The sequence below is a fragment of the Periplaneta americana genome, chromosome 6 (genome assembly GCF_040183065.1).
Source record: "Periplaneta americana isolate PAMFEO1 chromosome 6, P.americana_PAMFEO1_priV1, whole genome shotgun sequence".
NCBI classification, from domain to species: Eukaryota; Metazoa; Arthropoda; class Insecta; order Blattodea; family Blattidae; genus Periplaneta; species Periplaneta americana.
This window is the reverse complement of record NC_091122.1, coordinates 91,342,484-91,369,566: the sequence shown is the minus strand read 5'-3', so window position 1 is coordinate 91,369,566 and position 27,083 is coordinate 91,342,484. Positions and strand designations below refer to the sequence as shown.

General features: G+C 35.3%; 1 protein-coding gene across 2 annotated transcripts in view; it reads right to left on the bottom strand.

Annotated features, from left to right (window-relative positions):
* Positions 1-295: 295 nt before the first annotated feature.
* LOC138701490 (ubiquitin carboxyl-terminal hydrolase 2-like) overlaps positions 296-27,083 on the bottom strand; it is a 181,156-nt gene continuing 154,368 nt past the window's right edge. For both annotated transcript variants that reach the window (XM_069828406.1, XM_069828408.1), the window contains exons 7-11: positions 26,831-27,059; positions 19,618-19,864; positions 19,454-19,532; positions 16,656-16,884; positions 296-3,226 (exon numbers count right to left, since the gene is read on the bottom strand). In XM_069828406.1, the coding sequence (XP_069684507.1) occupies positions 3,139-3,226; positions 16,656-16,884; positions 19,454-19,532; positions 19,618-19,864; positions 26,831-27,059 (872 nt within the window). In that variant the 3' untranslated portion in view covers positions 296-3,138. The remainder of the gene's footprint in view (positions 3,227-16,655; positions 16,885-19,453; positions 19,533-19,617; positions 19,865-26,830; positions 27,060-27,083) is intronic.

Genomic DNA, 27,083 nt, shown 5'->3' with positions numbered 1-27,083 from the left:
TTGAGAAAACAGAAATAGAAGTAGAAGACTCAAATAGACAATATTTGCTAATTTGTAAGGTGAGAATTTTAAGGAGCTTTATGCATGCTAATTTTTTTTATAGAGGAATACTTAAAAAAAAAAAAAAATGCTCAGATTAGGAAAAAAATCTGCTGATTTTCAGGATATGAATGTTTTCAGGAGGAATTAAATCCATATATGGTGAAGAGGAGACAATTGTACGCAATAAATAAGTTTGAGGTGCATGTTAAGGAAAGCAAAGGATAATGTTAAGTTACACAAAAAATATCCCACCACCATTTTATATAGCGTATTTAATTTAATATCCTAATATGTTTACATAGAATTCAGGGACACTAAAAATGCATAAAAACTTATCCATTTATCTGCGGAAGCCATTACAACTCAAGTTACAAGTCAAGAGGATAACAAATGTTACTCAGAACTATAAATGTGCCTACATGACTAGTATAAACATCGTCACACAACACAAAAATATTCAACTCAAAAGCAAGGAAATCTTGTTCACTCATAGTCAATAAATAACCATTCAACAATAAAAAGTATAAACAAGGTGTGTGTACTTGTATGTGTATGTGTGTATGTATGTATGTGTGTGAGAGTGTCCTTTAGGCAATTGGGTGGTCTGCACTACGAGGCTACACAGTAGCTCTCCTCCACAAAAATATGTTCACTATCTAGGACGGGCCATCTTCCTCAATCACGCCATCAAAATATCCTCATTTATACATCTTTATCTAATTGCTCTACTGACTGCCTACATACATTATGGGCTTTGCTTCTTCTAAATTTTTAAAACTCTCTTTTGTTTACACCCCAAGAAAAGGGTGACCACCCTGAAATATACGCTGACCACTCTAATACAGGTACTTCTCCCCTGCAAGTGCACTTACTTCTACTGCAGATTCACACTATGAAGCTAGTTTGATTGTTAGGAACTGTGTGGAAGTCCGTAGATAGTGTCTGTGCTCTGTAGATTAAAATACAGGGAGAAAGAAAATAGCAGCTGGCCCGACCACAAGTGTGCATGTGAACTCTCCTCTCACTTTTACAACCACATCATCTAACTATTTTCGCTTCCTTGTGGGGTTCCCAAGAAGGCCTTGGCCATTTCAATAAGAATAATCTCAAATAAAGATTAATACAATTTCACTTGAAGCCACTGTTAGTGCAGAACGCCAAGTCTGCAACCTTTGGACCATAGCCCAGATGCTGAAGAAATTGGGTCCTGGGACACAAATCACAACTCTTTTCCATGCCAAGTGAAAGATGCAACTAACTTGAAAAAAATGTATAGGGTTCCAGGAGAGAAACAAGAAATGTAGAGAGAAAGACGCAGTAAGTACACCAGTCAGACATAAACACGAACTTGCATCCATCTGCAATGGGGAGGCATTACATTTCCCATGTGGTAAGTGTCACGTACACATTGCTACTCACATCATATATGTTACATAGCTATTCAGAACAGTCCGTTAAATTCCTGTTACACTCCCACTATATGGAAACGTGACGAATGTAATTGAAGCAAAGAGATAGATTTCTTTCTGCTGCTCACATCTAGGAGAATCTATTCGAAAACGAGATTTTCGACTTGACGTCATAATTCAAAATGGCTCATTTAATAGTACTAGCTGCTTCATGTGCAGAAGCAGAGAAAGATAAGCAATGAAATATGAAAATAAAAAGAAAACACTCGATTCATGAAACTTAAGAAACAAGAGAAATTAATAAAGAATTTTCAATGTTATTTCAGTATTTGCTATGTGACGAATCAGAATTATTCGAGTTGTAATTAAATATAAAATAGTTTTAAAATACATAGCCAATAACCTGTAAACTTTCATATTGCTTTGCATATTTCCATTCAGGCAGTTTTTCTTGCATTTGTATTACAATATTATTTGTTACATTTATTATAAATAAATGGATATTGCTGCACAAGCCAAATCAATTTTTCTAAGTCCATTTCATTTTGGTAAAGAAGCTGGCAGCAGAAAATAAAATGAATATTGTTGTGATATGAAACAATAATTGAATTTGACGCAAAATGAATGACTCTGATTACTAGCAAAGATTCACAATTGTTTCGATTCCACGAGAAAAAATATGCTTGGAAGAGAATTCTCTTTGCCATGTTTCACTGGACTTCTATTTTTTGGTGCCTACTTCTGTTAGCTTCATTTAGACACACGTTAAAGAAAATTTCTTCTCTCTTAGTTTCGTCACATTTCCACATTGTGGGAACAAGCTTTTACACCTCCAGCAGCATGCTGGCACAAAGCACTTGATTCAAAATATTTCAAATCTCCAGTCCCCACAATAGAATGATTGCAAGTGCAGCAAAATGGGAAGGTAGACATTGTCTGACTGTTCTCAAACCCACGCACAATTATGCAACAGAGGAAATAGCAAAGGTTCCTTCTGCAATGTCACACATAAAATGCAAGTAAATCATAATTTATTTTAAAATAAACTCTCGTAACAAGAAACAACATTATAAAGGCGGCTCCGTCTCTTCCCAAAACTTATAGTGCCGAGCCTGCAGCACTCTGCGTCACTTCCTGTCTTGCCGCCAGCATCCCAGTGGGATTTGTCCCGCTCTCTTATCACCTCGGCAAACAATTTTCCCAAATATCAATGTACCACACTTACCCAAACCCAAGACAGGTCTGTGCTGAGATCTGTGCATATGAGGCATAATGTCTCGAGAGAAATGTGCCTGGAGGCGAATATAAAGTGCTATACCAAGCCTAAAATATGCAAGATGAGTATCTCGTATTTGAGTAAGTATGATACAGGTTGTACAATCACAGCAGCAGTAGCTCAACTAATCAATTTATCCACAGTTCCTAGCAAACACAACAATTTCACAGTTTTCACCCATCCATACCGTTTCCTGCTACAGAAAACAAGAATGTATAAAAACAACTATCCACAGGAAATAAAGTAACGTGACCCCCACCCCCCAGATTCCCGTCTCATCTCTGGTTCATGGAAAACGGGTATAAAGACATTGAAAAAAAAATTGTTTTCTCCCCATTTCTTTTCGAACTCTTCAGAAGAGCCCAAGACACAACCATTTGGTTACAAAAAATTATCGTAATATTTCAATCATTATAAGTGTGAACTATGACCGGAAAGTTCGTAGAAGAGAACGTATGCTTCACTGGACACCACACTCCGCGTGGAGATGGTCGTCACTCTGCAACAAAAACAACAACAGTTCTGACATCAGGGTGCATTTTAAAAGGAAATGACAGTTCGGCTGTGTAAGGTACACAGTAATAAGAATATGCTGCGTTTACCAATGTTTATTTCATGGAACACATGTGCTCTTATTACCTTCATGGAGGCATTCAGTCTTTAATGAGGTAAATGCTACTGCTACCGCAATATATATTACAATACACTGCATTACAAGTATTGTTATGTGTATATTCCAACTTTTTAAATTACTGTATTGCAGTGTAATTTTAGAGTGAATTGTCACTCTAATTCTACAGAGAAGAAACGTGCATAAGCCTATATGGTATAAACATATCCATCAGTTTAAAAAATAATGTTTTAGGCTGTCCGCCTGTATCTTCCCATCAGCATGTGAAGTGCTACTTAAATTCTCTTAATTTTCGCCCACACACAGAAGTCTAAATTAACCCTTTTCCGGGCAACCTACTTTTGTAACGTTGATGGGCAAGGAGGGTCCATCGGACCCACATGCCATTTTAATACATTGACAGAAGAAAATCATTTTATTGTACACAATATTAATCTTCTTTAATAATGATATTATTATAGTGACCAAAGTATCCATGATAATATACATAAATGATATTATTTTAGTACTTTTTCATGCGATAAAAGGAACATATTTAGTGTATGATCTACAATTTTTTTTTTTACTTTCGTCGTAAAACTCGCACACATTTACACACATTTTAGATTTTCTCATTTCTAGCACAACACACACACTCCCACATGTCATTACTCTCACACACTCACACGTCATCACTCACACTCTTACACGTCATCACTCTCACATGCTCACACATTATCACTCACACACTCACGTCATCACTCTCACACACTCACACGTCATCACTCTCACATATTATCACTTACACTCTCACATCATCACTCTCACACTCACACGTCGTCACTCTCACACACGTCATCACTCTCACACTCGCACGTCATCACTCATCATCATTCTTACAGTTTTTACACACACGGGTCACTTCACTGTGCTCATTACACACAGATTGGCCACAATTGTCACAGCTTTGTTTTTGTTTGCGACTTTTTTCATACTGGTACATATGACACCTGTTAGTGCTCTCCTGTGGTTGGGACGCAGTTGATGGAGAGGCCTACTAGCTCTTGGCATGAAAGGAGCAATGGTCATTACAGTTTTTTCTGAAGTCCTACTCTAGATCTTATTTCAATTTGAGGTTGGATGAGACTTTCAGCAACAGTTACAAGGAACAACCTCCTATTGTTCTGTTTTCCAAGATTCCACGAAGGATGAAGGCTCATCCACACAACAAATGCAGTAATTCCACATACATCTAAAAGATTCATAAAAATGCAAATGGCCAGCGATTTGTACGTCTCTTGCACGCATATGTATTCACTAATGATCGATTGTGTCAATATCTCCTTTTGTGCTATTACAGTGAAGAATAATTTGCGGTTTTTCTTCTTCCGAAATGGTTTGTGTGTGGTGCATTGCAGAAAGAACAACTGCCTTATTTGGTTTTGGTACATTGAAATAAATGTTACATATGGGTGAGCAACATTTCTTTCTAAATACACCCACTCAGCCTCTTGATTATTTATTTATGTCACTTATAACTGAATCAGTATAAAGATTGAATGCATCAATAGATTTCCCAGGTGAAAGAGTGACTTTATTTATTGACCCTTTGATAATATTGTGACCCCTAGCTCGGCCTGTCGGAAAAGGCTGAGAGTTCCGCGTGGTGCCATCTTTACCAAAGAAATTAGCAGTTTGAATGAATGCTTCCCCCCATATCCTAGTTCTAGACGGTCGACACTAACCTCTTGTGGATCACATTGGTGATAACTGCTTTTCTCATTGATAGATAGATCATCATCATCATCAGGGGTTTCAGGGTCTTATTGTGGCTCTAAATGATGATTACTAACTTCTAATGCTTCACTCTCATGATCAGATTTGCTATTATCGGCGTTATCATCTGGCTCGTAGCTAGAATCGTCTTTTCCTAGGTCAGGTTCTCTAAGCAAATCCTGAATGGATTCTTTACACAAGTACTTACGCTGAGTTGGTCAGAATATTTGACCTAATTACAACTCTTCAGTATAACAGCATAACTAAGATGCATTCAGATATACTGTAACATCTAAAGACCGTACCTTTGTTTCTTTGGCTTTCTTCGGCTTTTCCATAATAATTACTCCCATATAAAAATAAAGTAAAGGTGATTCAGTCACTCTTTCTATTATAAACTACACCGTATTATGTTAGCATAACTTCACACTGACTTATTTATATTTATTATAATGTATAATTGGTTCATTTTTTTTAAATGTCATTGTTGTTGAGCTTCGGAAATAATTTTGCCAACATTCCATTGCCGTCAGATTATCACTGAATGGTTTGAAAGAGTGAAACCTCGTTACGAAGTGAGAAAAACCAATAAAATATACTATGGTCCAATAGACCCTGCTTGCCCAGTTAAGACTTTAAAGAAGTAAAAGTGTTCTAGAACATTTGTGCAAAATACTACAATATTTTCCTTCTCCCTAGATATAAAAAACACAGAAATTAACAAAGTCATGAAATTTCAAGTAGGTAGAAATTATAGCTTTAATTTTATTCACAAAAATAGTAGTGCCATGGCCCGACGGACCCTGGTTGCCCGGAGAAGGGTTAAAAACCTTCAACCAAAGAAGGGACAAAGGGACCGCACAACTAGGAAAAAGGTACAAGTGAGAATCCCATGAACTAAAAATTACAAAGGAAAGGAACTACCGAAAACAAGATGAGAATAAGAAAAACATGCAATTGCATAACATATATGATGTATATCGGATACATTTCCATAAAACAAATAAATATTAACCTAATTGTCAATTTCAGTATAATGAATGTATTATATCACCAGAGACCGGAAGTTTAGGCATTATGAATCATTAAAATAAACAGGCAAAAAGGCATCATAAATAGCTAAAACAGGCTGGCAAAAAGACATTATAAATAGCTAAAATATGCAATAAAAGGCAATTACAAAAACCTTGCACTAGACCCAAAACCTTGCACTTTCCACAAAGGGATTTCGGCAACAAGAAAAGCTTTACATAAGTTGAAAGCAAATTGAGATTTTCGACTCGATGTTGCAATTACTGCTGGAAGCAAAGAAATCTTCTTACCAGTAGCCTTGGAAAGTGCATTTTTGTTTTGGTTGTAGTGATATGTTGCGATATGAAATATTTAGCTATAGTCCCGACGCTGTTATTTCCGGCGTGACTCCGCCTCTTTGCTTACGTTTTAGAAAGTGAAGGCTCTATAAAGTCTAGGTAGGTAGTATCGTTCGCCATTTTTGTTCTTACGTTGGCGATCTATACGAGGAATCTATTTGCCACACTGTTAAACATTATCATGTCGTAGCTCCTATGATAATAAATCAAGAGCAATGTAATTCAGCAAATAATTGAGCGGCAAATAACGTCTTCGTCTGCTTTCTGCGAACGCCAACCAAAGAGCTAAAATGGAAGGTGATTATAATAATAATAATAATAATAATAATGATTTATTTTAGCTGGCAGAGTTAAGGCCGTAAGGCCTTCTCTTCCACACAACCAGCAAAAAGTGTATATACATATGCATGAACTTACAAAGAATTCAACAATTTGATTTAGATGAGAGTTACATGTATACAAGAGTTATTTACGAATTAAACAACAAAATACTATGAACTATTAATTAAACACTGAAATAAACTGGGTAGCAGAATTAAACTAAAATACATAGAATGTTAATATATTTCAAATTATATTAGATAATAGAAAGAGATTATTATGAGACAATTTTGAAAATGCAGCACAATCAGGATGATGTCTAAAGAAAAAAAAGCAACAGTGTAGTCAGTAATATTTTAAATCAGTATGATTGGAGTGAAATGCTAATAAGGTTATCTTTTAAGCTGTTCTTAAAGGTGTTTGTTGTCTTGCAGCCCCTAATACTTTGTGACAAGGAATTCCATTGACGCGAGGTGGATATTGTAAAAGATGAGGAATAACAAGATGTTCTATGAAGAGGTATATTTAGCGTGCCACAGATAAGTGATCTGGTATTTACGTCGTGGTTAGAGTATAGATAAGAGAAACGAGACGAAAGGTAATTTGGTGTTGAGGTGTGCAGAATTCGAAAGAGTAAAGACAAAGAGTGTAAAGTTCTGCGTTCTTTAAGTCGGAGCCACGAGAGACTTGCGAAGGACGGTGATATGTGATCATATCGTCGGATGTTGCACACGTATCTGATGCACATATTCTGAGCTCGCTGTAACTTGACTGACAGTTCAGAACTTAGATCACTTAACAAAACGTCACAATAATCGAAGTGCGGCATTACTAGGGTTTGTACTAGGGTAAGTTTTAGTTGCTGGGGCAAGAAGTTTCTCAAGCGACTCAAAGAGTGAAAGGAGGAACAGATTTTCTTTATCGTTTCTTTAACTTGAAAATTCCAACTTAGATTATTATCAAAAAAGAAGCCAAGATTTTTTACGACAGATGAATAAGGGATTAGCGTGTTGTTAAGGGTAACAACTGAAAGATTACTGTTATTAAGGGAGTTAACTACACGCTTATGTCCAATAATTATGGCTTGAGTCTTACTTGGGTTAAGTGCGAGTCCGAAATTGGCCGCCCAAGTGGAGACAGTGGCTAGGTCACAATTTAACTTGTCAATCAATTCATTGATCGTATTGGGTCTGGAATGTATGTAAAGTTGTAGGTCGTCGGCATAGAGGTGATATCGGCAATACTGTAAGTTCTTTGATACGTCATTAATGTAGATAGAGAAAAGTAGTGGTCCTAATACGGAGCCCTGCGGCACTCCCGCCTTTGTGTATCGCCATTGGGAGAATTGATTATCAAGTGAAACACACTGTTGGCGGTCCCGTAGGTAGGAGTCCATCCAGCTCAAGGTATTGTCTGATAAGTGCAAAGTTTTCATCTTTGCAAGAAGCAAGTCGATATCAACAGAACCAAAGGCATTGCTGAAATCGAGAAGAGTTAGTGCCGTTACTTCACCCCTATCCATAGCTTCACGGATGTCCTCGGTCACTTTAAGTAGGGCTGTAGTAGTGCTGTGTCCATGCCTAAAACCCGATTGATAGTCATCGAGGAGTTTGTGTTCGTCGAGATAGTTCGTAAGTTGTCCGTGTACAATATGTTCTAATGCTTTTGAAAGAGTGGGAAGAATTGATATCGGTCTGTATTGGTTTACTGTAGAAGGTGTGTTAGATTTAGGTAAAGGTTTCACTAATGCCATTTTCCAGAGTGAGGGGTAGGACCCAGTCATAATAGATGCATTGAATATATGGGTGACGGTCGGCAGAATCACATCTATTATTTTATACAGGAGAGTGATATTTATATTGTCTACACCTTGGGCTTTAGATTTCATACATCGCAGCGTCTTCATTACGTCAGTCGGGTTAATGTATTTAAAGAAGAATTTATCCCATGCAGGTTGGGGGCAAGATCTGAGAAATTCAAGAGTCTCTTTTTTATGTAATGGTTCAGGTGGAGCAGTGACGAAATGTTCATTTAGGCTATTGAGTGACACGTTGATGTTATCTACCCGAGGCTTTGCTTTTGTTAGACCCAGATTATTAAGGTTACGCCACAATTCTTTCGCACTGACCGAAGGTATAATAAGGGAATGTGCATGGCGTAATTTAGCATTTCTTACTGCTTGATTACATTTATTTCTTAAAACTTTGTAAGTATTAAAATCTAATTCGTCCTTGCTCCGTCTGTATTTACGATAAGCAGTGTCTCTGTCTGTCATGAGTAATTTTATGGCATCGCACATCCAAGGCGCAGGGCGTCTACCAACTCGTCTGGTTTTCAAGGGTGCGTGTTTATCGTATAACTGGATTACTAGGTCGTTAAATTTTTCGATTTTGTCGTCAATGTCTGGTAAATTCCACACTTCAGTCCAAGGCAGGCTAAGTGCATCGTTGATTAATTTATCATGCTCAATATGCTTCAAGTCACGGTATGATGTGATGTGAGGTTTATATTTTGGACAATACAAGGAATATTCTAGAAAGATTATGTCGTGTGCTGAGATACCCGGCGCTGGTAGTTGTCCATTCGTTAATGCTAACTGAGGATTAGTCGTGGCAATAATGTCAAGAAGTGTCTCCGATTCCTGGGTGTGGTGGGTAGCTGCGGAAGGAAGGATGGATATATTGTAAGACTCAAACATGTTCTTAAGTTGAACTGTAGCGTAATTACTTGAATTTAATAAGTTTGTATTGAAATCGCCTAAAATAACAGTATGGTCATAGTGAGGCACAAGATTAAGCAAAGGTGTTTCAAGATCACTTAAGAATCCTGATTTAGGGGGTTTGTATACAACTCCAAGGAGGCACTTTTTGTTGCTTGCACCGACTTCGATGAATAGATATTCAGGATGTTCTAAGACTTCATTCGAAGACTGGTAGACAATTTTAAACGGTAAGTCCGATCGCACATATATCGCAACACCACCTCCGCGTTTACCAATTCGGTCATTTCTACAGAGGGTGTAATTATCTAAACTTACTAGAGAAGATGATAGGGAAGGCTTCAACCACGTTTCAGAGATAAGAATAGCGTGAAGAGACAAAGGAGAGAAAATAGACTGAACTTCATTGAAATGACAGAGAAGGCTTTGAGAATTTATGTGGGCTACTTTTAAAGTGTTAGGATGCGAGCTGAAAGACGATTTTAACAGGGCACTGGTCGAAGTAACGTTTAAATGTAGCTGACCTGCAACGCGATTGGCTGCCGGAAATTAGAGCGATGGGACTATAGCTACAACAACGTCGCAATGAAAACTGAAAGAAAAATAACCGTTAAAAATAACATTAGACCCGCACTCATTGTTGCCTTGTCAAATAAACAAGCGATAATTAAAATGCTTACTCATTGTTGCAAAGAGAATATGAACTGACTGAAAGACAATAATATACATTCGGTGAAGTCACTTTCATTGTAGTGGTTATAGAAATAAATTAAAATATACCTGTAGGCAATTTTTAATAATAAATTAATAAATAATAGATAAATAATCAAATAAAGGGATAAAAAGTCATTTATTTTGTAAATTAGGCATTTATATTAAAAAAGGCAGAAAAGGGCAACATAAAACTGTGACATTTCAATCACAAAGGTATAATTCGTACAGATTTACTTTCAAAGTGATGATAGATTTAACACATTTAAAAGTTCCGGTCTCTGTATATCACATTTCTCTCGATTTCGGCTCCTTACCTTGAAAGAGTAACACTTTAAAGCAGATCATGAGCAATTCATAATCATTCAATCAAAATATTTTTACTACCTCAAATATTGTAAAAATAATTATGAAGCTTTAGTTTGAAATGACTTATGAATAGCCTTATATGTTGATATCTATCCGACTCGTCAGGTTTTATATCTTCTGGCTCCAACATTACAGTTTATCTTGTGATGAACAGAGGGACGTGGGATTATGTCAAAAACAAATACAATGTGCTATCAGCATATTGTTAATGATCAATACCAGCAACTTCATAGAATACAGTGCATGAGCATAACCACTAACTGAAACATTATTTATTTATTTATTTATTTATTTATTTATTTATTCTGGTAGAGTTAAGGCTATGAGACTTTCTCTTCCACACCACCAGAAGTGAAATATACATTGAAACAATAGGAATAGCAAAAGTAATACACACATAAGAGAAATTTATTCAGAGTAGTTTATGATTTCTGAGAATGCAATGATACATTGTTTTAATAAATCCGAAAATAAAATTCCTATGTTTTTTTTTTATTTTTTTTTTAATTGGGTTATTTTACGACGCTGTATCAACATCTCAGGTTATTTAGCGTCTGAATGAAATAAGGTGATAATGCCGGTGAAATGGGTCCAAGGTCCAGCACCGAAAGTTACCCAGCATTTACTCGTATTGGGCTGAGGGAAAACCCCGGAAAAAACCTCAACCAGGTAACTTGCCCCGACCGGGATTCGAACCCGGGCCACCTGGTTTCGCGGCCAGACGCGCTGACCGTTACTCCACAGGTGTGGACTTCCTATATTCATACACACGACATTAAGATAATGGATCATATGTGGAGACTAAGAGGAAGGCAGAAAATAGGAAAGATTGGAGAATTCCGGGTTTGCAGTAAAAGACTTGCCCTTGGGCAGAAAACTATGTATGAATATTCATATACTATTCCTGAATTGTTGAAAAAATGTATAAAAAGCCATGTGTTTTATAAATAAATTAATATATAATACAGAAACTCATGAATACCGCTTTTGAAAGAAATATGAAGAGGGAGAAAGTGAAAAATACCATTGTAGCATCAAATGTAACACAGATAAAAAAAATTGTATTACATTTGTGTACTTCAAGTTATTTGAAACGATAATTTTTATAAGAAGATAGTGAGGTAAATGACATCTCTACCACATTTGTATCTCAACAATATATATTATGTATAACGTCCTCTGATTGAGGTTTTGGCTGATATGTACATCTATTATCAGGCAGTAAATTTCATTTGATGATATGTGTCAGAGAAAGAACAATTGCTTATATGCATCTGAAGTCTGACTAGTGTAATATGTAACTAGTCGGTGATGTATGCAATGGAGAGGGAAAGGAAATGGCCACCCTATCCCATTATCTCCTGATCTAGTTGCCTCATAAGTAGTGTCTTCTTGATAAAACTTTTGAGGTTCAGACCTGTTTTCAGACAGCTGACTAAACAACAATATGTATAGCCTGTGAGCCATTCATACACGAACCCATACTTTCTGAAATCGAAATTGCGATAAAAAGCTGTAAAATTACAAGTCTCCAGGTTTCGATAAAATTCAAGCAGAATTAATACAAAAGGGTGGAAGAGCATTATCTAGCGAAATTTATAAGCTTGTACTTACTATTTGGGAAAAGGAAATTATACCAGAACAATGAAAGGGGTCCATAAATTGTACCTATCTTTAAGAAGGGGGACAAGACTAACTGTAACTTTCGAGGAATATCACTTTTGTTGACATCGTACAAAATTTTGTCCAATATTCTTTTGAGAAGATTAACTCCATATGTAGATGAAATTATTGGGGATCATCAGTGTGGTTTTAGGTGTAATAGATCGACTATTGATCGGTTTTTTTTTTTTTGTATTCGATAGATATTGGAGGAAAAAATGGGAGTATAAGGGTATATAGATTTCAGAAAGGCATATGACTCGGTTAAGAGAGAAGTTTTATATAATATTCTTATTGAATTTGGTATTCCCAAGAAACTAGTTCGATTAATTAAAATGTGTCTCAGTGAAATGTACAGCAGAGTCCATATAGGCCAGTTCCTGTCAGATGCTTTTCCAATTCACTGTGGGCTAAAGCAGGAAGATGCACTATCATCTTCACTTTTTAACTTTGCTCTAGAATATGGCATTAGGAAAGTCCAGGATAACAGAGAGGGTTTGGAATTTAACGAGTTACATCAGCTCCTTGTTTAAGCAGATGATGTGACTATGTTAGAAGAAAATCCACAAATTATTTGGGAAAACACGAGAATTTTACTTGAAGCAAGTAAAGAGATAGGTTTGGAAGTAAATAACAAAAAAAAAAAAAAAAAGTATACGATTATGTCTCGTGACCAGAATATTGTACGAAATGGAAATATAAAAATTGGAAATTTATCCTTTGAAGAGGTGGAAAAATTCAAATATCTTGAAGCAACAGTAACAAATATAGATGATACTCGGGAGGAAATTAAATGCAGAATAAATATGGGAAATGTGTTTTATTATTCGGTTGAGAAGCTTTATCATCCAGTCTGGTCTTAAAAAAGCTGAAAGTTAGAATTTATAAAACAATTATATTACCGGTTCTTCTGTATGGTTGTGAAACTTGGACTCTCATTTTGAGAGAAGAACAGAGGTTAAGGGTGTTTGAGAATAAGGTGCTTAGGAAAATATTTGGGGCTAAGAGGGATGAAGTTACAGGAGAATGGAGAAAGTTACATAACGCAGAACTGTATGCATTATATTCTTCACCTGACATAATTAGGAACATTAAATTCAGATGTCTGAGATGGGCAGGGCATGTAGCAGGTATGGGCGAATTCAAAAATGCATACAGAATGTTCGTTGGGAGGCCGGAGGGAATAAGACCTTTGGGGAGGCCGAGACGTAGATGGGAGGATAATATTAAAATGGATTTCAGGGAGGTGTGATATGATGGTACGGACTGGATTAATCTTGCTCAGGTTAGGGACTTATGGCGGGCTTATGTGAGGGTGGCAATGAACTTCCAGGTTCCTTAAAAGCCATAAGTATATGTATAGCCTGTAGATAGATTTCGTTAAAACCGAAATTATGTTCTATAGAGACATATATTTGGACATGAATAACTAACTGGCACTTTCTACATACACAAAAAACACCTAATTTTAGCATTGAAACACTGTTATATCATTTTAGGATAGTTTGCCTTTACAACACTGGATTTATATTTCCATTTACATCAAGCTTTCACATCGAAATATTTTAATTTAAAACACAGAAGCATGGCAAATGAAACCTAAGGGATCAGTACTCCTGACATCAATCTATTGGCACCACAGTCTGGCATGCAGATTGCCAGGTCTTGCAGATAATTCTTGCCATCTCATGGTGCTACAGTCTGGCAAGTGATCTTTCGTGTAACTAATGAATTATTTATTTAAGGAAATGGAGAAAATCTTATCTGAATTTCTGAGTAGTTGCCCAAAATGTCCTACATTACACCCTATGCACTTGGTGCAGAAATGTATGAAGTTCTGGGACATTTGCTGCAGGTCATTCTCACTTATATTGCCATGAACAATGCTTCTTCTTATCAGAAACAGAACCTATTTCTTGCTATTTATTAAATACCATATTTTCTCGAATACCCCATGCCCTTGTATAAGCCACCCACTACTTTTGAAAGATAGAATAAAAAATAAATACACAAAATAAATAAACAAACACATTACAAGAACAATACTTTTAACAAATGTATTCACGAAAAATTAAAAACAATTGAACACAAAATAGTTTACCCAACAGTAAGTAAACAAATAAATTTTATCCTTGAACAGGCAGGATGCATGTTAAATTCATCCTTTGTGCATGCACTGCATGCATATCAGTTGTCTTGCTTAATTGGCCATTTATACGAAATCCTACAACATTAATAGTACACATCACGATTTCCAGTTCTCTACATCTCTGATTATAATTTTATGTTTTTCACTGCAAGTAAAGGATCACAATTTCATACCTTTAGTGGTACTCATTTTCAGAATTGAAAATATAAGACTTGAACTTGATTCTGACACATGCACTGCTAATCCAAACATCATTTTAAAATGTTAACAATTGAAATACCAAATGGGAAGATAATGGCAAGTACCGGTACTACCACCTTAGGAGTTGCACAGGAAGAAAATCAGGCAATGTTGCCAACTTTATTTCAAATAAGCCACTCCACATCCATATTTTTTACTCCATACTTGTATATTTCGGAAAAAAAGTGCGCGGATTATTCGAGAAAATATTTGTGTAAACATCTTCCTCAGTAGTTGCATTTTAACAAGGAAAATACCATGCTGTACTGTGTTTCTAACAATGTTTGAAAATACGTATTTCTTAATAGAGTGGAGCAATAATCTACGCATTATGTTCTGGTCCAACCATAAGTTTTTCCGATCTCATATATATAGTGTCTCAGAACTTAATATATTGCTGCAACATCTGTATAAAATATAATGGGACACGTTGTAAGCAACTGCTCCAAAATTCAAAGATTCTATTCATTTCCGTGAACAAATAATTCACAAGTTACAAGAAAGATCATATGCCAGAACGTAGATGGCAAGAACATTATCTGCAAGAGCTGGGAATCTGCTTGCCATACTGCAGTGCTGAGAGACAGAGGAGTGCCTGTGCATTAGGTCTGACTATATCTGAACTTCTGTAAGTAACTTAAACACATTTTAAAAACATTTTCATGAAAATGTTTTGTTTTCAAAAATGATTTGGACAACAGTCTCCTGAACTGAATTGATTGTTTTTAAAATGGCAAAAACTTAGATACAAGACTCAGATATGCAGTTACATTACTTTTAAGAACTTATTGATGTGAGAACAAACATTTTTACCTTACACTGGATTACAACCTATTAAAGAACAACATGGTGCCATTTCTATAAGCACTTTTTAGCCCTAGTATTCAAGTAGTATTCTGTGTATTTTATATCCCGGTTCCCAAGAACATAGTTTAATATCCCAAATTTTATAAAAATAATTACCAAATTATCAGAACAGATGATTTATTTATTACGACATCCTATGATTTTATAAAGAAGAGAATTACGTGCTTTTACTAAAACAGAGGTAATAATGCAAATTTATTTATTCATTTTTTCCGAAATTCTGAGATATGTATAATATAACCTAATACTTTAATTAATATTTGAGGAGAAAAATTCGCTCCAGAGCCGAGGATCGAAGCCGGATCCTTGGTTCTACGTAGCAAGCGTTCTGACCACTGAGCTACGCCGAATTCAATCCACTGGAGCGAATTTTTCTCCTCAAATGTTAATTAAATTATATGAAAATTTACTTGTAATGTTGAATTAAGAAAGAACAGTACATAGTTGGAGATAGTAAATGACTTACAATCCTCAGTAAATGCCTCTGCTGTCATGTGACATGTGAACTAAGACCATGTACTCAACACGCTTCACTAGCCGAGTGAGCAATATCTAGTTAAGGTTGGGAGCCACTCTATTTTGAACAGTCTTTCATTCAAGCTTTAATTTCGCAACATCACAGTTAGTAAGGGCAACTATTTTTTTTTCTCTATTGCTGTGGAGATCCATAATTTGAGGGAAGGTTTAGACATGAGTTAGTTCACAGTTCCCTTTTAAGTATGGGTTTCTTGACAGCAGTCACTGATACTACATAGTTACAGATTCTTGACCAAATAACTGCTTTAATCAGTAACACCAGTATTTATGTCTGTATTTCAACATGTATCAAGTGCATTGACGAAATGTTCCAAGGCCACCGGCATGGCTCAGTCGGTTAAGGCACTTGCCTGCCAGTCTGAAGTTGCGCTTGGGCGCGGGTTCGATCTCCGCTTGGGCTGATTACCTGGTTGGGTTTTTTCCGAAGTTTTTCCCAACCGTAAGGTGAATGTCAGATAATCTATTGCGAATCCTCGGCCTCATCTCGCCAAATATCATCTCGCTATCACCAATTTCGTCGACGCTAAATAACCCAGTACTGGGAGTTGATACAGCGTCGTTAAATAGCCAACTTAAAAAAAAGTTCCATCTACCCACCTTGAGTCATTGTACTCATGCCAGTCGCCAGTGTATGGGTGCTTGCAGTAAGCAGTGTAGTGCCCTGAATAGGTCGTGCCAGAGTGGTTTGCCACTCCATACAGATTGTACATGCATCCTTGCCCTCTGTTGGCAGCATATGCACTTAGGTCTAGTCCGTTGAGAGGGAAGTCTACAGTCACATTCAACTTCCCACGGAAACGCTCTGTGGGAGAGAACCTCTTCAAATCTGAGCAACATGTTAAGGAATCTGATAATCTACCATTACAAATATGCACTGATGATCACAAAATATAACTTACAGCAGTTTACATTTGAAACAATAGAAATATTACGAACTTGCAATGAAATCGTTATAATCTTCACGTTCTTCTGCACCAAAGTATGGGTCAAAACCTATTCCAAGATTCAATGACTCCTGTTATATTAAAACCTTTTTTTTTAATTGAAGAGTCCACTGCAAGAATGATGGATGTCACTTTCTTGTCGAAAATGAACCAAGACTGTCAATGCATAGCTTAAGATATACAGAATATACATAGAGAGTTATATGGTATTAACACTGATAGTCATTGTCCAGTAATATTGGAAGATCACAGTTAAGCTTTGAGCGCTAAGCATTTCAAACTTTCAATTGCTTCTCGTGAAAAATGTATTCCAAATGACATCCATCATTCTTGCAGTGGACTCTTCAATTATTAAAATATACTGTAAGTTGAAACTGACATATTGCACATATGCACAACTATTCCTATCCAATAAAAGCATACACAGAGGGGAGCAAAATTCAAGGACAAGTAGAGGGGAAAGAGGTGCAGCAATATTAAAATTGGGTAAAACTACCGCAACAACTACACTATAAATTACATTAACATTGCACCAATAATCAAGTGGAATGAACTGCCATTTTGAAATAATGGAGAATCTAAAAGACAAAAATGTGGCAACATACAGCAGTGGTGTAGCGTCAATGTAAGCTAAAAAGCTCAGCTTCCCCAGTTAATAACTCCATAATATACCTGCAGTTTATGAACAAAATTATTTATTAATTTTAATACAATTAATATTTACACGTTAAATGTTGTGATGCAGCAGTTCAGGATGATTTGTGATGCAGCAGTAAACATGAAGCTTGCAGACACCAGCTTCCAATCCCCTCCACTGCACTACAAGCAGACCTGTTTCTTTCACGCATTCTTCTGTGTAACCCCCCTACCCCCAGATTTTCCATCCCTTTCTAACTAAACTGCCCTGGTCACAAGGCTCGCAAGAAGCTAGCTTTGGCATTGGAAAGAATTTAGCTTCCTAGTTATCCCTTTTGTGAGTTGTGTTCAGTTAAAGTGTTAGTGTGCACTGTGGCTGATATAATAAATATGAATGAAATAACAGTTCCTGATACTAATTTATGTAGTCAAAAATAATCCTGATACTAATTTATGTAGTCAAAAATAATCTTCTGACAAAGATTTTAACGTTGATTGACGTAATTATACTACCACTGTATCTACTGACCGTTAATTTTGTGATTTCTCTAAATATGACAGGGAGTGAGCTAATGTTAAATTAGACGTATAAGTGTCTACTTGTTAGAGATATGTGTAAACCATGAAATCATATTTTACTATGTACCATTTGAAGTGATGCCTTATTGATGTTACTTATGAGGTTCCAACCAATCTTCGGACTGTTGATTTGACATGGACTACTATTTATTTTAAGACTATATTTTTGCAATATGTTTCCTCATGCATGAAAGACAACTTGAGTTAGCTTCCCCTGCTCAAAATTTCATGCTACACCACTGACATACAGTATTATAGGGCAGCAAAATAATCCTGGATCTTCTAAGCAATAGCTGCAAACGTGAAAATACTGCAGTAAATATAAAAAAAAAAAAAAGCTGGACAATACATTTCAATTTGGTAAAAGTATAAACTGGAATTATAGGAAACGAAACAGCAGACACACTGGCAAAACAAGCAATAATAGCAGAAAAGTGAGAAATTATTTATGACAAAAGAATGAGGCAGATCACTGAAATAGAAGAAAGGAAGAAGAGCATCAAAGTATGGCAGCAGATCACACTTCCCATTCATTCCTCACCAGACACTATCTACACTGTGTTCAAGTCAACAGACAGTGCAATGTGCCTGTGTAACACAGCAGAACAGTATCACATCTCATATTTCAGTGTAGACAATTGCAAGAACAAAGAAAAATATTAAGAAAACAAATTAATTACAGCAGGGGATGGTAGGTGACCAATGAGTAATGAGGATCTGATAGGAAAATACTTCAAATTCTTTGTAACCTTCATCAACTCCATTAATTTTAAGAATGTAAAGTACAAAATAAGCATATAGCATTACTGAACATAATGGAGCATGTTGATAGAGACTTAAAAAACACTCTCCCTCTATCTCTCTCATAGTTATATACACATTGTAAGGAACATGACATTCTGTGTTGAGAAACCAAGTTTTTTTTTAATGTGTAGAGTGTATTTTTTTTTTCCTTGTTATGCACTGCTATTATCGACAATGATAGAGGTACCATTCTACATTTGATAGACAAGAAGATTTTGTTGGATTTGTCTATTTCAGTTTCACTCAATTCCCCACAAATCTTTGATAACAAACACTGGTTACTTCTGTCCCAAAATTGTTATGATTAATTAGTCGTTCATCTCATGTTGGAGTCGCAAGAAATGAAGAGCTCTACCTCTTAGCTCTGCCTAGAAGTAAATTACCTTTACTTACAAAAGACATATTTCTACATATTAATTTTCGAAAGGATACGAAGTACAAGAATTTTGGGAAACTTCTGAATAGTGAAGCTCTTGGTGCATTTTCGACGTATCTGGCACTTGGAGCATGTCTGAAAGGGAGAGATAAATAGATTAATTGTGCTGAAAAGGATTCACCACAGAGTACACCCAATACTATGGCAAGAGTTTACCTACCGGTTTCTCATCACCATCCAGCACCTCCTCACGAGTGAAGTGATCAAAGCACTGCTGGAGCCGCACTTGACCTGTTCGTGCAGGAATTGGCAAGGACAGATCCCAGAATGGGTCAAATGTGACTGAACAGTGACCACAAGACGTACACCGCAATGTCGACTTGAGCTGGCCAACAAAAATATCCACTACCTTGCTGTCATCCATACGCAGGTATCTCTTCCATGATTCCACTGCTTTCTGTTGATCACTGCAACATAAAATATAAAACTTTCAAAACGAGACCTCACTTGTCAAGACAATAATTCACATGCAGCTACATACTGATTCTGCAACAATAAAATGCATGCAATTATAATAAAGTAACAATAACAAAAGAAAACAAAGTATCCAAGGGGATGGGGGAAATGTTCTATAATCACTTTTTCTATCACAAATATCACACAATCTTAATTCCATTACTTTCAGTGTGATGCTATCGGATAGTCATCTGATATATGTGTAATATTTTTGCATTATTCACGAAATTCCGATATCAACCATAGTCAATCTGGTTCACCTCCGAGCACAAGAAAATTCTCCTTCTCAGATACTTAACATAGAATGTAATATTGAAAAGCGCTTACGAACTAATATAAATCATAAAACTGTAAAGTTTGTTTGTTGTTAACAAAGTGAGGACAAAAAAAAAGCATGATAAAAATCTAATGATCTGACTGTACTGCGCAATTTGGTTATGCTATCAGTTAACTGCAGCATAATTATACTGTATTGTATTATGTACAGTGTGTATGTGTGTGTGTGTGTGTGTGTGTGTGTGTACTATATATATATGTATGTATTTAACCCATTATTCCAATGCCGGAACACACAGGTTATAATAAAAAATTACAGTAAAGCACAGAAATTCAGTTACACTTATTTGCCGACATTTGGGTAAAATTTATATAAAATTGCAACAATTAATCCAATCCTTCCACAAAGTAAATCAGCAAAACTACACCTTATTGACATATGGCAACAATCACAAAAATGATAAACAAATAGCACAAACATCCTATGGTGATGTATCAAGAAGAAAAACCAGGCGTAGGTTAATATATCTCACATTTAAAAGAGAAATATTATGTTTCAGCAAGTTCAATACCAAACTACTAACAACAGAGACTGCATTTTTATTGTGTGATTTGTATATACAGTACTCACATTTTATCGCAGCCTATGGAACTGCTTAAAATATTCAGAGTCATTTTTGTTGTTTGTACATCTTGAATGCAGGTGAAAAAAATATTTCTTAAAATCTCATGTGGCAGTAATGAACCTGTAAGAAAGCTGTTTCATCACCTAATTTCATCACATAATTCATTATTTTAAACCACATTGGATAAAGATCCTTTCTTTAGTCTTTGATTCCTCAGTTGACTAAGTAGCATTTTAATTTGTTTACATAGTTTGACATCATTACTTCTTTTCTCAAGATAGATATTAGCATGTCTGCATTATTACACTGGATAAAGATAAAGTCTTTAGTCTTTGATTCCTCAGTTGACTAAGTAGCATTTTAATTCGTTTACATAGTTTGACATCATTACTTCTTTTCTCAAGATAGATATTAGCATGTCTGCATTATTACACTGGATAAAGATAAAGTCTTTAGTCTTTGATTCCTCAGTTGACTAAGTAGCATTTTAATTTGTTTACATAGTTTGACATCATTACTTCTTTTCTCAAGATAGATATTAGCATGTCTGCATTATTACACTGGATAAAGATAAAGTCTTTAGTCTTTGATTCCTCAGTTGACTAAGTAGCATTTTAATTTGTTTACATAGTTTGACATCATTACTTCTTTTCTCAAGATAGGTATTAGCATGTCTGCATTATTACACTGGATAAAGATAAAGTCTTTAGTCTTTGATTCCTCAGTTGACTAAGTAGCATTTTAATTTGTTTACATAGTTTGACATCATTACTTCTTTTCTCAAGATAGATATTAGCATGTCTGCATCATTACACTGGATAAAGATCCTTTCTTTAGTCTTTGATTCCTCAGTTGATTAAGTACCATTTTAATTCATTTACATATTTTGACATCATTACTTCTTTTATTAAGATAGGTATTGGCATGTCTGCATCATTACACTGGATAAAGATCCTTTCTTTAGTCTTTGATTCCTCAGTTGATTTTGTACCATTTTAATTTGTTTACATATTCTGACATCATTACTTCATTTATCAAGATAGGTATTGGCATGTCTGCATCATTACACTGGATAAAGATCCTTTCTTTAGTCTTTGATTCCTCAGTTGATTTTGTACCATTTTAATTCGTTTACATATTTTGACATCATTACTTCTTTTATCAAGATAGGTATTGGCATGTCTGCATCATTACACTGGATAGAGATCCTTTCTTTAGTCTTTGATTCCTCAGTTGATTTTGTACCATTTTAGTTTGTTTACATATTTTGACATCATTACTTCTTTTCTCAAGATAGGTATTGGCATGTCTGCATCATTCAAACATCTACTCCATAGGCCTATTTTATTCCGCCTATCTTTAAATTCTAGTAGCTTGCTTTAGATATCTTCGTCGTCTTCTTTTTCTTCTAATGGCCAACATTGGAGAATGAGCCCATTTGTTTCCTAGCAGTGCAACAGAGTGCACTGATTTTCCTTGCCTTGGATATGGTATTGTAATGTTGACAGCCATATTCTGTTACAATTCTAAAGTTTTAACTGTAAAAATTCCTTGAAATCTAAGTATGTTACAATTTTAGTAGTCGATTAAAAGAAAAATTGGGTTTTACAACAATAAAAAAGTTCTTTGAATAAACTGTCGCTTTTACTGCATACAATTTTATTTACAGTATAAGATGATTACAGGGGAAAAACAATCAGTCACAATTCTCTTAAGAGTAATGTCGTCTTCTAATTCAGTATATCACTGCAAAATTTATTGCTGTTCCTAATGAAAAAGTAGGAAAGGAAGATTGTATCAGTGGTGATAATTTTCCCTTACCAGTTTTGATAAGAAAAACACCAAAGTTTACAGTAATATACTGAATTAGATGATGACATGCTCTAAAAAAAATTGCGACTTTGATTGTTTTTCTCCTGTACTCTCCATATATTTACCAACTTAAAGGTGTATACAAACATGCATACTTTATAAGCTTTTGTTTGTTCATAAACAGGATGACCAGATGACTAAGGAAAAAAAAAAAAAAAAAAAAAAAAAAGAGCGCTTTTACTGTGGAAAAGGTGGACATTGGAGGAAAAAGGAGGACACCTGAAAATATAATTATAATGATGTAGGCCTAGTACTAAACTTTGGCTCACACATTTGTTATCTGAGCTCATAACTGCAATAGTACAAATTCACTTGAAGAGCATCACGTTTTATGCTACAAATACTTTTGTGCAGATCAAATTTTTTTCTAACAATTGTGGCTTGTTTAATAAATACTTATAAAAGTCAATGCAAGAGCATTGCTTAAAATTATACTGCAACATGAGAAGATACTTTATAGATTCTATTTTGAATTTGTTTCTTTCGTCAATCCATTGTGATGATATAAGAGAGAATATTCTCTCAACATTTGCGTTATGTCCTCGTATACAAAATAAATATTCAGCTATTTTGAGAAGTTCTGAATGACAGTCAACAGATTTACTTGCTTTGAAATACTTACACCATTTCTCATTGCAATTTAAGTCATGAAGTGCAGTATTTTCATTCACTAACTGCTTTAAATTATAAAATTTATCAAAGCATTTAACATCATCATCAATAACAATTCCTTTGCTGCCTAAATATCTGCAAGATTTTTCAATTTCCCTGTAATCAAGCTCTCTCATATTAAGCCACTTAAAACAATGAAACTCATCAAAGTTCTGAGTCCAATTCCTAAAGTACTGCATACATGAATGGTACACTGTTGTACTTCTTTCATAAGTCTCTCTTCTTTTATCTGCCTCAACATTTCTTTAGCTCTCAACATTGGTCTACAAAGGAACCTTGAAACCTATTTTCTAAAACCTCATAAACATAATTTGATAATATCTACAATTTCAAGTATGAAATTGCCTTCTCTTTCTAATTCTTGAATTTTGAAATGAAACACTGACATCAATGAATACAAATGCCAAAGACAGGATTCAATTAATCTGTTCTTAAGAAATTGAATTAAAATCTTAGTGGTATTGTATTGTATTTATTTACATTCTATGATATTTGTACATTGCTTCACAAACGAAAAAAAAAATCTTAATAGTACTATAAAGTCTTAATTATAGTCACAGTCTGGTTGAAATATATACAGAAGAGTCTTACAACATAGTCCACTAGTATAACACACAGTTTAAGTATCAATACTTAATACAACACACAAATATTCATAAAGTGTTGTTGAATGTCATGAATTCGCCTACATAATAGAAGTGAGAAATTACTGGTAGGTATTTCTTTAATTTGGCCCTAAATAATCTTATGTTTTGAGTTGCATTCTTTTTCCCATAGAAAGGCTATTAAAAATTTTTACTGCCAGATAACGCACTTCTTTTTGATAGCTCGACAGACATGTCAATGGAGTATGAAAGTCATTTTTTACGCATATTTATGCTATGAGCTGTTTAATTAGTTACAAAGTTTTTATGGTTACATATGAGGAAGATTACTGACAAGTCATGGGGATTATTTGTAGTTTTTGAAAATGGTCCTACATGATTCCCTAGATTTGGCACCCATTATTATTCTAATTACTCTAGAGTGAGGCAAGAAATAACTTTAATGAAGGATAGATTTCAAGTATTCTTTCTATAGCAGGAAAGTAGACATGAACAAAACTAACTGCCGCTCTCGCTTGCTGTGTTTGTTGCATTTGTTATTCGAATCTTGTCTCATTTTTGTGCACTTCGAGTCTTGCTCATCATTCTCGAAACAGCATTTGGTCGGCATGGAAAGATTCCGTAACTTTGAATAACATACATCATTGAAATAAATAACATTATAAAAGTTTAATTGAGACAAAAATACAAAACAGAACAGTATCTTAGTTATCAAAATGTTCTGGTTCTATTATAATTATGATATTATCTATGGTTATACAAATAGAAAAAAAAAATTCCCAAATAAATTTGCATTTCTAAGAAACATAAAACATAACATTAATATCTTTTTACTTCAGATTGCACACTTGATCTCAAACACATGAAAAGAAAATTCCTAGCCTTTTAATAAGGGCCTAGTAATTAAATAAAGACTGAGGAACGGATTATTATACACTGAAAGGTAGAGATGATGTTTCAAATAGGCTACTTGATTGTTTATACATATATAACAGTTGCCAAAACAGATGAAAGTTCAGTCAGGTATAAACAACTATGATGATTCAAGACTGCTTTCAGGACTTCGGGAATGATCAATCTCGACGTCTCAAAACACTCACAAGTAGTCTTTATATCAACAACGCGACGTATACAACATTGTCATGTGGGTTTTCAGCTTTGCGGGCACTGTTAGTCTTGCTTTCTCGATATTGTTCATCTCTACAGGAAAGAGTGACAACTACCTTGTCTTTGAGTGACATAATATTGTTTATAATGTCAACAAATTCACAGAACCATTTCAGCTCCTCTGTTCTGTGTACATAGAAAAATAATTATACATTTTCAAGATAATACACTCTGCATCAATTGACAAAGTATCAGCTCCATGCTGTATTGCGGTATAGCACTGTGCAAAATGTGAGCTGGAAGAACTACTCCTACAAGATTTTCTTTTAGTGATTTTTTTTTAACTGCTGTAAACATTTTTTCCATCTGGTTTACGATTTACATCCCCAAAATTGGTATTAGTATTGTCTTCTGAAAATGCAATACACTTGCTGGAGAACCCCACATTTCCCAAAGCACTCACAACTTGCTATGGTTTCGGAGGTTTCATTAGAAGTTGATTTTAATTCAATCAGTTTTGTTGTTATGCCAACTACTTTATAGTCAAAATACTGTACGAGAATCGGAAACATTTTTACACTCCCATGGTTTCTTCCATCTGTGGACACACCAAAACAATAAATACTTCTCAAACACTCAACAGTCACTTCAACAGCATGTGGCATGATAACATTATTCACAATGTATTCAGTTTCTGTTCTCACAGACGAAAGTTTTTTGGCGACATCAGAATCGTAATCAATTTCTTGATTCAATTTAGGCATACAGTCCATTGATCTGTAACTAAAATGATGCCTGACTATGAAAAGCTAGTGCTCCCTCTACAGCTAACACCCGATGAGCAAGGTCCAATGCTGACTGTTGCTAAAGAACATCTTATCCAAAGTTAAGGTGGAAATACAGCTTCGCAGATTTCTTTTATGTTTATGCATGCCAATGTGATGCTATCCTATTAATGATAAAAAAATTATATATGAGTTTGGGAAACTCGAATTAAATTACTCTACCCGAAAGTGATGTAGATATAGATAAACGTAACTAAGTGCAACCACTTGTACTTACCTTTATTAGCAATAGAGAACGAAAGTTCCAGGATCATAAATTTTACATTCGGCCTCAAAATCATGTCTTTCTTTCTTAAAAGAAGGATACTTTTGGCGACTTCATCAGTAAATCTGCACTCATGCCTGGGCATTATAATGAAATCACAAAGCCCACAAAATTCACTTCACACACTTCCTCAATCACAATGAAATGTAATGAACCACAATGATTGATGAGGGCAATACAACACTTCATTTACACCCTCTAGGAAGCACTGGCACTGCCATATTATGTACAGTATGCTTTTAGAAAATTGTTCAATCTCACAAACCGAGGGAAAAACAAACACAAAAAAATATAATACTGATGATCTAAAAAGGACATTTGCCAATTTCTTAAAAATCTGCCCGGACTCTGAATGAATCCATGAAAAAGAGGACATGTCTGGATTAATCCAGATGCCTGGTCACCTTATTCATAAACTTCCGATTTTTTCCCATTTTAGTTCATGAACTCCACAGTCTAGTGATTATTTAAGACGAAACTCAAAACAAATTATTGGTATATGACAGTTTGGTTACATTCAAGTCTTTAATTTGTCATATTTTTAACGTGCAATGCTCGAGAATTGTTTGCACTATGGAATTTGAATGTTAGGTACTTAATAAAAAAAAAAGCACAGCAAACTGCTGAATGCCAAGAGAGCTGCTTTTACCTCAACTGATCGTCCACATCTGTGAGGATGGGCTTTGGTTTGGTGATGACACGATTCACATCTTCATGAAGACCCTCCAGCAGGTAACGCAGGAACTCCTGTGCATCCTGTTGGCTGTATCCCATGAAGCGGGGAGCAAAACGCTGGATCTGCGATTTCAGTGCCGTTGTGTTTACAACTCGGTCTTCACTTTCTGCTCGCCACAGTTCTTGGATCACGGTCGAGAATGCTGCATACAAATTATATAATTAAA